At 38.8% G+C, this 14,135-nt stretch overlaps 1 protein-coding gene across 1 annotated transcript in view; it reads right to left on the reverse strand.

Moving 5' to 3' along the window:
- The window catches only part of SDK1 (sidekick cell adhesion molecule 1), a 432,311-nt gene that overhangs the window by 103,117 nt on the left and 315,059 nt on the right, over positions 1-14,135 (reverse strand). Inside the window, exons 19-21 of the mRNA XM_026083057.1 lie at positions 8,150-8,265; positions 4,905-5,097; positions 1,478-1,576 (exon numbers count right to left, since the gene is read on the reverse strand). Coding sequence (XP_025938842.1) covers positions 1,478-1,576; positions 4,905-5,097; positions 8,150-8,265 — 408 coding nt within the window. The remainder of the gene's footprint in view (positions 1-1,477; positions 1,577-4,904; positions 5,098-8,149; positions 8,266-14,135) is intronic.

The following is a 14,135-nucleotide window of genomic DNA, read 5'->3' on the forward strand; positions in this document are numbered from 1 at the left end:
TTAAAGACTATTGTTTTTATAGCTCATTCTCAAGTTCCTGTCACAAACCAAAAYAGGCAAATCCTCATGCTTCAAATTATGCATCCAAAGAGACACTTTGCACTTGAATAATTACCTGTATATTAAGAGATTCTGGTGCTTAACATGGATGAATATTAGACCATCTTGCTTAGATAGCTAGATTTGGATTTAGGTGCCTAAATTTAAGCACTCAGGCTTGAAGGCTTTGGCCATCGTCACTGAATCAATACTGCTCTGCTTTCAGAARTCATTAGTTTTTGTTCTTAAGGCATTTAAATCAATTCATATTTCAGGAATGCTACCATAGTATAAAGGCATAAGATGATCTGCATAAGGGTTCCACATACACTATAAACAGCATGGAAGACACAAGCACAAATGGTGCATATTAGAGATACACAGAAAAAACACTGAAAAAAGCAAGTCTCCTTACAATAATTAGCACTGTCAAAATTATAATGCTTCACAATATTGCATTGATATAACACTTCAATGCAAAGTCTGATTTTTTATCCTTAATTTTTTCCTCATTTTTTACAAATTATAATACAATTAAAAAAAATGCAATGTTTCAATGTCAATGCTCTCAAAACAAAAAGTTTTGGTCCATGTGAAATCTTCTTCTCCCTTCCAAACTACGATTTTACCTCTAGTAATTTAAAATTTGAGGGCTCTGTTGCACTTTGAAATTTTGAAGCCCTTTGTTACATGGAACGTCCGTCCCGTGCAGTTGTAACACTTTTCTGTCTGAAAACTGTATGCCTCTGTTGACAAGAGCTAGGATTTTTCTCAACTATTTATGGTTTCCTTTATGAAAAACAATGAAGTAGCTGATGTTGCATCCACATTGACATAAAATATAAAGATAAATAGCATGGAGCAGTCAAATGGCAAGCTCATCCAAAAAGAAACAAGAGAGCTCAGTACTGTTGTGATGGTTTTTGCAAAATTAAATAATGACATGCAAATTCTGTCACAGAGCCCCTCTCTGGACCACTCCATCAAAGATGAAGGGTACAGCTGATCTGGGGGGTTGGCTTGGACTGCAACTCCTAGCAATGCCAATGCAGATTTTTCAGCTCTAACGTCAATATAGGAAAACTCAAACTTTGGGGCAAAGACGAAACACCGTCTCACAAAGTTTCAGAAATTTAGTAACACTGGTGGAGGTCATAGAAGATTGAACAAGACTGGAGACACAACGGGGAGCTGATTTCTAATACAGACTGCCTTTTCACCGACCACAATCATGAGCTGCTGGTAATTGGACCCATACTTTCTGTAACGCGCCCTAGCTGACATTTCAATTACCCTAAAGAGGAAGCAGGAAGCCAACACTCACAGTAGCCAGTTCTCCCTAAATGCTCTATTATACCAACATTTTTTCACTGCAATGATACATTCCACCCCACACATACATTTAAAAAAAAAAAAAAGGATAACAGCTGATACTTACCTGTAATGATGCCATTTTTTTCTACAGGTTCTTGCCAGCTGACCTTGAGAGATGTGTCCAGAATTTCAGTAAAGCTCAGGTGTCCCACAGCTCCTGGCTCTGGCAATCAGAAAAGGAAATCTGTTAACAGGAGAACCCCACTTACTTTTGATCTGATTCACATGGCAAGGTTAGGGCTGAAGAAAGAAAACACTACGCCAAGGCCAATGGAAGCCTGCTGGAAACATCAGTAAGAGCTGCAGGGGGGAGGAAAGAATGCAAGGTGTTAAGAAGTGCTCAGGCTATCATCACATAAATTATTTTATCCAGTCCTCATCCTAACTGTGCCGAGAACTAAAGAGAGACGCAGCGGGAGACTCGCATGCAACTTGTTCTCTGTCTTTCTTCTTGATCTARTCTAATTAGAACAATCATGCTGGCTGAATCCTGGAAGCAGCTGCACGTGCTGTTTTCCCTCGGCTACATGATGCTGCGTGTACCGGGGCTGCTACAGAGGCTCATTTTCCAGGCCCTGGCTCTGCGACGCCACTAGCTGAACGCTCATCTGCAAAGAGTCTTTTGCCTCTGCAAGGTCAGTGCAAGGTCGGAGTTACCGAGCCAGTGCTTAGACAAACTCTTTCAAAACATCTCTAAAAATGTCCAACATAATGGCAACTATCTCCTGCAAAATGAATACAAGTGTGTGAAACTTTTAAAGGATTTTTATGATGTAGCTCAAGAGCTCTTAAAAACTTCAGCTCCCTAGTGTGCAATGAAAGAGTATAAAACGGAATGACTGTCAAGAATATGACATTCTCCTTCAATTTTTATCTTCAAGGAAGACATCCTGACTGATTTTTGATCCAACTGCTGTTCTGTCTTCAATCGATGTACTGGAAAAAGGAGTTTTTGTTCACTTTATATTCACTGTGCTTCTGTCATTGGATCCCTGCCTGAGTATCCTCCAGCTCCACTGACATCAGTTGGCAATTTCTCCACTGCAATTTCATATTTTGTTTCCTCTTCACTTTAGTCCAGTTTCTCATTCCCCTCCAGCTATGATAAAAAAAAAAAAGCCTGCCAGTAGGTTGACTGCGACCACATTTGCAATTCTGCAATCCTAGTGAGGAAAACTTCCAAATCCATTCTGCGATATCTAGTCGTCAAAGAATTATGGAAAGAACCGCTGATCTGGTAGCRAGCTCAGGAATACCTAACCGGAGCACAGCAATTGCACACTGGGCAGGAGCAGGTTACCTGCAGACACGCAAACCTCATACTCACAAAGCTTTACTCCCATTAGGTCCCACAATTGCAGGCCAGTTTCAACATCATAATGAAAAACAGGTGCAGGTTGCACCAAGCCAGGACACATGGCTTCTGACTGGATGTCAGATTATATTTGACCTACAGCTCTTCAGCAAACAGATTGGTTTGCACCACTTTTTTTGTTTTAAAGAAACACCTGACTTTCCTATAAAGCCAGGCAGCAAATTATCACCTGCGAACATGAACGACAGTCCTTTCAGATCTTTTTTTCCCCACCACATAAATCCTAAAGCCACCTAGAGTCACTGAGTTCTCTGCAAAGATACATTATACTATACTACGCTTATCTTAATGAGTATCTTCTTAGTCATCACAAAAGCAAGGGAAAGCAATTCTGAGGGATCTCAAATTAAAAAAAAAAAACCTGCCCATCTCTGCTAGCGAACCTCCTTGCAGCATACAGCTAGACATTCTCGCCCAGAAATAAGTTTTAATAGATAGAAGTTTGGCTTTCTACAGTTTCATGTTTCGTGATGGAATTTTACCCCCTACCTTCCACAAGGTCTCTAATATGAAAGGCTCATTGCTGCAGGCTTTCCCCCAGCAGAAATACTAACAGAGTCTCTTTCCTCTACCCAGCTCACTAATCTTCACTAAGCCTTAGGGGTCTCATATCTTTGACATCTTACTCCTCAGGAAATTTCACCAAATTAGCCACCAGGTTCAAATGCTGTTGGAGGGAGGGAGAACAACAGATAGATATCAAGGCAGACAGGCAAATACATTTACAAACCATGACTGCAGAAATTCTCATTTCCTTAGGAAAACAGGCAAAAATGTTACACTTGCACACATGAACCCAATGCAATGTTTCTCCTTCCTCCGTGCTTTTGCTTTCACCCTAAGTAAACATGTATGAGGTTATATTAACATCATAGATTTCTGAYAGTTAAATTGCTATCTCTGAGATCTAACAGTCAAAAGGTTGAAGTCTAGAATCTGCTTTTTCCGCAGAGGTCTAGCATATGGAGGAGATGGACTACAAAAGGAAAATCCATGGACAAGTACTTAATTTTCTTCATATTCTTTCAAAAGTATCTCACRAACAACTGGATTAGCACTTTAAGCCTCACTTCTATGAATATTAATGCAGTCCATAATCAGATTTTTCTTTACGGGAACATTGACTAACCTGAAAGATCCCTATTAAGGCAAAGTAGCATTTCTAAAAACAATACCTTAATGGCTGTATTAGACGCTTTTTATTCTGATTTATCTGTAAATGGGAAGCAGTGTTTACAATGCTCCGTGAAAGAAAGAAGACTGAAGCGCTGGTCAGAGCCAAGATCACTATGGACACGCAGTTAGCTATGAGGATCACTGCAACTTAATTGTTATCTGTATCATACACCTGCTAGACTTGTTAGTCCCAACTGTGTCTTGGGCAAACACTTCCAAGGGACCACAGAGGTCAGAACATTCTGTGGTGCAGCAAATAATTCATACACTGAACTATCAAGCTCATTTTATTTCATTCTAAAAATCTGACTCCAGTTTTGCAAAATAAAGGTTACTGTGCTATTCTGATCTTAGTTCTTTTATTTTTATACAAACGCTTGCAATATAATGTAGCTATATTTTCAGTATACTGAACAACAGAAGGAAACAATCTTAAATTAATCATCGCAATCCACATATAAGTATTTAAATATTTAAGTTTCARGAATGGCCTGATCTGCAGAAATACTGAACTTCAGCACTGTCCTCAACCTCCACAGGACATTCTCATGCTCAGTTCCTGAGCAGATCAATTCATATTCATTTGGATGCCTAAAAATGGATTTAAGAGCATAACGGTTCAAAAAGACATAATCAACTTATTGTGTGTTAGCTGAACCAGAATATGGTGCATTCAAGCTTCTGAAAAATCTAAGAAAATTCATCTAGGCCTAGACCATAATGAAAAAAATATTAAGTGCCTTGCACTTGCCACAGGCTAAAAGATCACCGACAGACAATTGCTCAGGCTCATCTGACGCAAAGTAACTTGACAGGATATGATAACCCGACTGTGAAACCAAGTCCCTGTTTTAAGTGCCCCGATTTGACAATTCTGGCCTTTATAGGCAGCCAAACAATCTCCCAGCAGCAAAGCTCCCTACCAGTGCTGACTACTCACTGTCTTCAAGGGTGCGCAGGAGCTGGGGTGTGCTTCGTGGTCCATCGCCAGGGGTGGTGAAACACAGAACGGATGTATAATAAGTAGTGAATTTCTTCAGGTTGGTGATGCAGCCACTATGAACACCATGAAAATCCGGAGCAATGGTGACCATAGTTACGGTCTCTGGTGCATCCACTGGCCATGCGAGAAGCTAGAAAATTTAAACATTGATGAACTCTCATTAGACGTTGCGCCTATCTGGAATCCAAGTGTGCTTGACTGCCAAAACCATCTGAATCTGATTGAAAAAAACAAGCAATACTGTTACACTATTGTCAGCTCTGACACTGAGCAGATGGGTATAACATTGCTACTACGTTAACTGAAGGGATGTGTATGATACTTGTGATGGGGGATATGCCGATACCACGGTGGTACTGCAATTCCAAATGTCTGCTACTGAGCAATGCCAAAATTATTGTGAGCAGTTATTTGTACGAATCTTTTGTTCCTTTCTGAGCTGCTCTGACCGGCTCGGACAATCTCTGCCTCTGAAAGGAGGATGAAGGAAGAAAGGAAATTCCAGTGCTACTCTGAGCGACGTGCTTTATCTTTCCTTGGTGCTCCTTGAAAGATCCCACTGCCTGGGGAGGGTAGCGGGAGGAGACATCCCTGATATCCCATTGCCTGACCCTGCCTAAAAGGCTAAGATTATTACAGTGTTTGATTGTCTTATGATATCCATACTGGGAATGATTCACATGATTCTGGGACTACAAGAAGCATAGAAAACTGTTGTAAAAATGATTACTACAATTTTCAACACCAAGGTCCCAAAAATTAGACTCCTGAAGACATTCTCATGCATTAAAAGTAGCCTGCTTGTCAGATGTGCCCAATTCTTCCAGATTTCATTCATCACAGTGGATTTTCTAGGTAATTAATATTTTTTAAAGTAGAGTATCTTATATGTAGGTACCTAGATGAAGGTACCTAGATTTCTGGCAAATGACTGATATTTTAAAACAATTTTTAAGATCATCTTAATGGGTTAGGAATCTAACGCTTTAAAGTGCTTATGAAATTTCTGTTTTGTCCAAAAATCCTTATCCTGTGACTCATACAAGCATGTTAAAATTCTGGGCCTTACTCAGTATCTCTGTAAATCATGCTACTTGCATTGATTTCAGGTTCATAAACATGAATAGATGCCTGAAATTAATGAGCCATATTTGACACATTTAACCACTGTCTGTAGTTTCTGATAATCAGAAAGCACAGTTAGAGGACTATAAGGAGTAATTTTGTTAGGAGTATTTCATATTTGAAAAAGTGCACTTTACAACTTCTTGAAATGCAAATAAATTTCAAAGAAAAGATAAAAATGGAATAATGGTTGATGGAATAGTAAGTTTTATTTTCTTTTCTAAATCACCTTTGTGGATTACAATTGTCATTTATAACTTCTAGGGTCTGTACTTCTCTTTTTCTCAGGAATACTTCAYTGAGCATTCTTCAGAAAACTTGCAGGAAATAAAGGTGAACACTTCTGTCAGCTAAAGGACAGAAGGGGTTTAACCCTTTGGAAAAGCAAAGGCCTAACTTTGACTATAAGTAATTTATAAATCATATAAAAAATATGCAGTAGAAGTAACTGTGACAGAAATGTTCTCACACAGTCTTCATAATTCAATTCAAAATCCCCATGAGGAGCGGGAATGGTAAAGCTCTCGTAATCTAATGCAGTTAAAGAAATCCAAGTAAAGAGAAATTTTCATCATTTCAGAACAGTTTTCACTGACCACTGACAGCTACAAATAATGATTTTAGCTATTTTGTACAATTGCTAAAGAAATTCAGACTTAAATTAGAAGTAGCTATGCAACAAAATAGGGACCTTTATACTGAAACTCTCTGTGTTTGAATAAAACAAAGAGTAAAAATCTAAAGTATGGCTTTTGGAAATCTGACTGAGCTCACCCTGTTTGGACTTCCACTGGAATAATATAAGTTTGAGTCCACAGGGCCCCCAAAATGTTTTTATTCTCCAGAGTTTGAACAGAACTCAGTTACTACTTCTGGACTGAGGTTTCCAGACATATGCTTGCAGCCCAAATTCCCTATCAGTCACATTGTCCTGAGAGCTGGGTCTGTCTCTGGGAAAACCAGACAGCTATACATCTGCATGTATATATTACTTTGGCAGAGGGATTCTGAAACAACCACTGTTCTTTGTATCTATCAGCATGAGAAATATACAGATCTGGACAAAAATACAAAAACACGCATGCACTTCTCCGTCTCGGTTTCCTCATCACTTTGAAGCATTCTTAGATAAGGATCACGTCATCTGAAATGCCTAAAATCCACCTAAAACCCCACAATCCACAGCTTGCCTTCTGCACTACACATTGCTTTCGGCCCAGCTAACATTGTCTCCTCCAACGGCTAATCCAAGCTTCCTCCTCTCTGCTAATAAAACATGCTTGTCTTCCCCTTTGCTGCTCTGCGATTCCTACAAGATTTCTCTTCTGTTCTATGAATGTTTTTAAGCCCTTCCATTATCAAGTCCATACTGATGAACCATTGAAGGAATTTCTATTAAGCAATCCTTCCTGAGAGACAGAAATAAACCACTCCAGCTACCTTCTTAGCATACACTCCACTGGTCAAAGTACCAACAAGTGCTTTGTTAAGCACACTCTGCTCTGCGTACGGTAATAGATATTGCCAGTTGCCCCATCAGCAGGGACTATTCATGCTAACTCTGTCTCATCAAGCACGATTAATAAATTTTACATTCTTCTCTCTCCCAAATCATCACAGTGGGAAAGTTAAGACAAATATTTAGTGTGACATCTTGGTTCCTAATGAAATGAATGGGAATTTTGCGTTAGAGTCGATAGACTTCTCAAGGTTGATTTTCAATGGCACAACAACATATCTCGTGTGCTGACTTTCCAACTGTTTGATATCGAATTGCTTTTTGTGTTTTGGAAACTCTCCAGGTAAATGACAAAGGGATTAGGACTTCTAGCCCATGACATATTTCCTTCTCCTCTGTGAGGACTTGCATAAATCGGCAAACATTATGTTAGGAGCAACAACAGCTCAGTTTTCTCTTCTTTTTACTCTTTTAATATACCTCTGATAATGAACAGTCACATTGGAGATGCACAGCTTATGAGATTGAAATTAATTTTGTTATAAACCAAGACTGTATAAAGCAAACTTGAAGTTACAGAGATCTTGTTTCTCTTTACCTTGTATCCTTGGTTAATACCATTGATAAACTGCTGGGGTGGAGGGTTCCAGAGGAACTGAATGGTTGTGGAGTTCACGGCTTCCACTTGCACATTTTGCGGCGGAGCTGTAGGCACTGCTCCCGGGCAGCCAAGAGGCAACCAAAATAAAACAGAGGGAAGGCGGGATTAGGCGACAGAAGAGAAAGATGAACACAGAACCTACTCCCTGTTACTCATGAGTCACAAAGAAATACCAGCCTCGAGAAAAGGATGCACTTCCTGTGATATGGCAACCAGCAAAGATCTGGAAAGAAAGGTAATAGGGTTATTTCCCATTTTGTATTGGAGATTTGTTTAAGGAGAGGGGATGAAATGATTTCTGTAGCTTATTATGCCACAGATGAGTTTCTCATCTAGACTTGAGATAGAAGCTAGGTAATGACAGGTGGACACATTTCTCTCAATTATCCATGACTGCACAGAGAACGAACGGTTTCACCACGAAATTTCTTGAGTCCTTTAATTTCCCAGAACAGACAAGCAAACATGAAGTTTGCACGATTAGAAATCTAATTGTGAATTATAATCTGGCGACAGCATCTGTTTATTATTTACTGCTGCTTAAAAAATTATGATCAGTCATATCCAATAAAGAGTTTTCTTGGAAATTGAAGACATTCTCATTTTATCTGATATGATACTCATTCCTGTATATTGGTTCAATATACACATTCTAAACGAATATATCCTCAAACCTACTAGAGGCTGTAAAAACACTTTATGTCAAGTATTTAAATAAACAGATGTTTTTTTCAATACAAAAGACAGAATGGAACACAGAGGTATACTGGCTTCAAACAAAGAAATAATACCAAAGTATTTTGCCAGTTAACATAATGTCTCTTAAAATAGCTTCCAGGCAGTTTCTTGAACTCATTGCTTTAGGATGTCATTTTTGTAGTTCACAGAGAAAGGAATATGAATAGTCAGTTTATAGTTTATAGTAAGTTTAATCAGAAAAAATTATTTCAGCATAAAGGCCTAATATCCTTTGAATCCTAAAAATGAATTTAATAAAGCTTCAGAAATATTACTATTGGCAACCATGTATATTTGTAGTCTGTGAAAGAGGAATGAACCACAAGTCTCTCTGAAGCTTGAAAAGCTTTATTGCTTCCTCTTCCAAGGGAAAATTTCTAGCGAAGCCCCAATGATCTACGTTTCTAAAAAGTATCTGTAATTCCCACCAGGAAGTGGTGGTTTGCTCCACACTTTTCCAAAACAGGTCAGAAGCTTTTAAAGTTCCAAAAATCTTGTGGAAGATGAGTCTTTCTATGGGGAAGAAATCAAGATTTTACATTCAAAATGTAAAAATGCCCCTTTGTCCACCAAAAGMTACGTTTTTTTGAAACAGATAGAAAGGAGCATTGTTCTTAGCTGTGCAGAAGCCATCATGAGAGTGCGGACAACAGCGTTAGGACAGCGTCCATCAGTCAAAGACACCCACAACCTAGAAACAGTCACACAGATAAGTGGAGTAATCCACAAAGAGACCAGGTCTGAAAAGATGAGAACTTCCACTCTCATGCACTGTGTCCCTAAAACTCCTCGATGACTACATGACTTGAAAATTTAGCTCTGCACATTTTTTTTTGTACCTCAGAAACTGCACGTTATTCAGAATTCTTTTGCCCTCATCTAAGACCCAATGTCACAATTTATGAACTATACATAATTATTGAGTTCTAAAAACAGAATTTATCTAATACTACTCTAAATTCTCATTAGAATCTGGGCCCTATTTGCTGCCATATATTATAATTCCCTGTATGCTTTTGGAAGGTTAAAATATTATCTCAATGACCTGTAGACATCATAAAGTTTTTGTGGTTAAGAGATTCACCAAATCATCCTGATATACAGTCATATATATTAATGTCATTATATAGTCATAATGAGCTGCTTTGGCTACATTCCCCTACTAAATTTTTTTTCTTATTCATGTTCTTTGATGAAATCTGTTCATCATGAGAGCCACAAGATGGACTTAGAGTTGCTTTGGTGTGCAATACTTTATACAATTTATGGTTGACACGAGAAGATTTTGTAAAATTAAAATTCAGACTTTCCTGTACATTTGCATATTCTCATATTGTATTTGCCAGAGATTTGCTATAGTAGGAGAAAATTGTATTAGAAGGCCCTGAGTTACTTTTTTTTTTTTTTTAATCAGAAAGTCAACTGGATCTCATTGGTAGATTAATCTCCTTCTGTCATGAAGGGTAAATCAGCTTTGCATCATCCCCCTGTCCACTCATTCCTCTTCCTTCCGCTGTACTGCTACATTACAAGCCTATCTATAGGCGCTATGTTGATTTTCTAACATGTAATAATTATAGGGAAAATCTATACATAATGCAGCTGCTGCTGGACAGCCACGCCTAAAGAAATGTGCAACTTTGGCAGTGATGGGAAGTGTTTTGTTCACAGAGCGTACGAAACACACCCAGGTGACCCATTACCTGAGAGTTAGCAGTACCATCATTCCCAGCAGGACATTCCTACTGCCTTCATCAGGGCCCTAAAATACTTACTAACATGCACACTGCTGCCTTCATTGCTGAGGGCATTATTTTCTATAGTGGAGGATCCCATGGATGCTCTAAAATCAATAGCAAATTTCCAGGGATCTCGATAAGGCAAGGATTTTATCCTATGAATCTGATAAGCCTTTTAGCTATGTGGACAGTGTCCAATTGAAAATATTGCAATTTTTTAACAGGGGAAAAAACCCTGTGTCAGAAAGCCCCAAGTCTGCATTTATAATCCTTACTGCATCACACCTCAAAAGAGCCCAGACAAGCATTTTAGGATAGGTTTACCAAAGTTTTAGAAACGTGGATAACCAAACGCATTATTAATTTCTTTTAAAATGTGAAATATTTTTCTTTCATTAGTAGGTAATTTTCTGAAACAAGAATAAATCATTATAGCACAAAGAGTACCTGCTATAAGAAGACAAATGATAAAAATCATGACCAGAAAACATAAACCCTTCAGAATGCTGGAAATCGTGAATTATATTAAAATTCATCGTTGGACAACTTTATTGAAAAATCAACATCTGCATCTCAATGAATACATTTAAAAGATGGAAAGAATGTGGTCTGTCTAACATGCATAAGCTTAATTATACTGCAGAAGACATAATATAATACATTTTTATATTTTTATCAGTAAAATATTGGCATTATAACCTCAAATTTACTTCGAAGTGCCAGTACAAAATTATCTATTTTATGTTCTGATATTAAAGACTTCCTTAGGTATCTGACCAGTTTTGCATTTAAAAACATGAAATTTGAGAGAAGGTAAATGCTATATTTAGAGAGTTGACCTTCTGGTTATTTCAAAATTCAAATACTTTCCCAAGATCATGTTTAGCAACTAGCTAAAGCTGCAGCTGGCCACATAAAGGGTTTCCTAATTGGATGTACTATTTAGCAGTAGGTATCCATCCCTCTTTCTACAAGTTTCTTGCTGTCAAGCCATACAGAAGCTACCAATGTCAAAAAGGTGTTTTGAAAGTAATCCTTAAGTATTTACACGCTCATTTTTTAAATCTGGTCTTCATCGTGTTTGTGAGTATTCCTAAAACATCTCACACTGGAGTCCCATTTCAAACTTTATGTCACATCTGTCTCTCATTTCTGAACTGTAGATCAAATTGGTCAGGCAAAACCAACTGCTCGCTCCACCGTTCCTCGCTGTAATGTTCACTGGGCTCAAATCTGTCAGAGCTCAGCTCCCTGGCTGGCAAGTTAACGTCCAACATCCCGAGTAGGAAAGGTCATGCAAGCACTCTAGATAAAAGCCATTAAAAGGGTTTCATCGACAAGATAATTGAGAGAAGGCATTAAGGTTAAGCATGTGTACATGTAATTATTCTGCCTCTATCTATGTGCAAATAGCATGTAAAACCTGCACAGTTTCCGACAGCCAGACTACCGGGTTTAAACATAGATCTTCAACAAAGGCTTGCCTCATCCTCCTCCCCAGCTCCTGACCTTTGAGATGCCAGTTTCCACGTCTCAATAAAGCAGGCTCAGAGAACTGCAGGTTTTTCTCTAAGTGAGGATTCAGCTGCTCCTTTAATGCACTGGCTTGAGGAGCTAAGCTGCACAGCCCCAGTGGGAGCCGGGGAAGAGCTCTGCCTCGGAAGCGCACGATTCTCACTGTGAAGCTTATTCCCTTATGCATCTGGCCGACATCCTCTGCTGTGTTTTGAACTGCAGCAGGTGCACAGAAAAAGTGGACTCTGCAATTCTACATATGCCAATATTGGAAACTCAGAAGTGTTAGATTTGGCAGTAACTGATGAGTTTGCTTTCTGCAGCTGGGAAGAGCCTTTTTTCTTTCTCGTGTGCCTCTCATAAGGACAAGATTTTATCTCTTTAGGAAGCAGGATTTTGCAGCTTTCCCTGAATTCTGATGTCAGCAAGAGCTGGGGGCCAGGGGCTTCAGTGAGACCACTGCCAAGGCCACCTTTGTGAAAGCATTAAAAAAAAAAAAAAAAAAGGAAAGAAAGAAAAAGAAAAAGAAAAAGAAAAAGAAAAGGCAGTAGATGGGAAATGGGGAAATGACACCTAACAGTGATAAAACTAACAGTTATAAAATCCAGTCACAACAACTGCAGCCTGCTTCAGTAGTGAGAGCAGCTGGCCATGGATGCTTCACTGCTGTAGATAAATTCTCCATAGGCAGTGAATGAGCATCTTTACGTTGTTTTTGGCAAGTAAGTCTAAGGGAAAACTAAAGGAAATCTTGTGTTTCACCTAGATAAAATTGAATGCCTGTAGAGGACACTGATTATTCAAAGATTCCTTTTTCAAAATTATTTTCTGCTTACATCAGGAAGTTTTCAATTAACAGCGACAGTTAATGATTTTTTCCAGCTCTTCAGTCTCATGCCTTATGAACCTCTCTGCTTCACTTCCTACTGCCCAAAGACCTTTGGAGCTGCCTGAACAGATGCATCTGGTTTTTATCCTTGTCTCCATACCATCAAGACTCCCTAGTCTGGTGAATCTTCTGCTCAAATTTTCCTAGCTTTTTAGGGTGTCCATGCACAGCACAACAGGGAAAATAACACAATAATAAACTACATGTTGAGACCTACGAACTTCAGGACATAAGACTGGGTTTTGGGACTCTCCTGCTATCTGCCAAAAGAAAGACACAGCACTCTAAGTAGACACAAAAGCACGTTAATGCCAATGCAAGGACACTAATGAATGCTTTATCTCTGCTTACAAACTTTGCTTTGCCTAAATCTAAGGAGCGGTAGCAGTTTTTCAAAGAGAGAGAAGCTCAAAATTATTCATATTAGTGAGATAGAAGGGACAGACTAAAGGCAAAGGATGGAAGATTCTTGTCTCCCAAACTGACCTGCAGGAAAGGATAAATATGTCCAATAGTACAGAACAAAAGAGAACATCACCACCATCCAGAAACACGTTTATACGTCTCACAGAGCTACTCTTGTATGAAGAGGTATTGGAAAGCGTCAGTTTTTCATATGGCAATGTAAAGTCATGTAGGACACTGTTCATATAGGTAAAAACTCTCTATGCAGAAGGCTGGCACAAATCTCTGTAAAAAGTAACATCAAAGTAAGGAAGAGCTGGAGAAGCTCTGATGAAGAAAGATCTATATATACACAGCATCAAAGCATTATGCTGAACATCACTCTGAAAAGACTTTCAAGATTCAGAGACAGTCAAACTGTCTGACCTTAGTACTAGGATGTTCAGTGCTTGCCAGTAAGTCTCCCTGATGTTATATCTAACTGACATTATGTGCCAGTTTCTCTACAAGGTTAAACCTTCCAGCATCTTGCAAGTTTGGCTACATGCTGGGAATGGGTGATTTTCAAAGAGCTTTGAGTAGTTGATTAGTTATCGGTGAGCTAAAGCAACACCAGAGGACTAATAAGGGATTAATG

The sequence above is a fragment of the Apteryx rowi genome, unplaced genomic scaffold (genome assembly GCF_003343035.1).
Source record: "Apteryx rowi isolate R43461 unplaced genomic scaffold, aptRow1 scaffold_6, whole genome shotgun sequence".
In the NCBI taxonomy this organism is placed as follows: domain Eukaryota; kingdom Metazoa; phylum Chordata; class Aves; order Apterygiformes; family Apterygidae; genus Apteryx; species Apteryx rowi.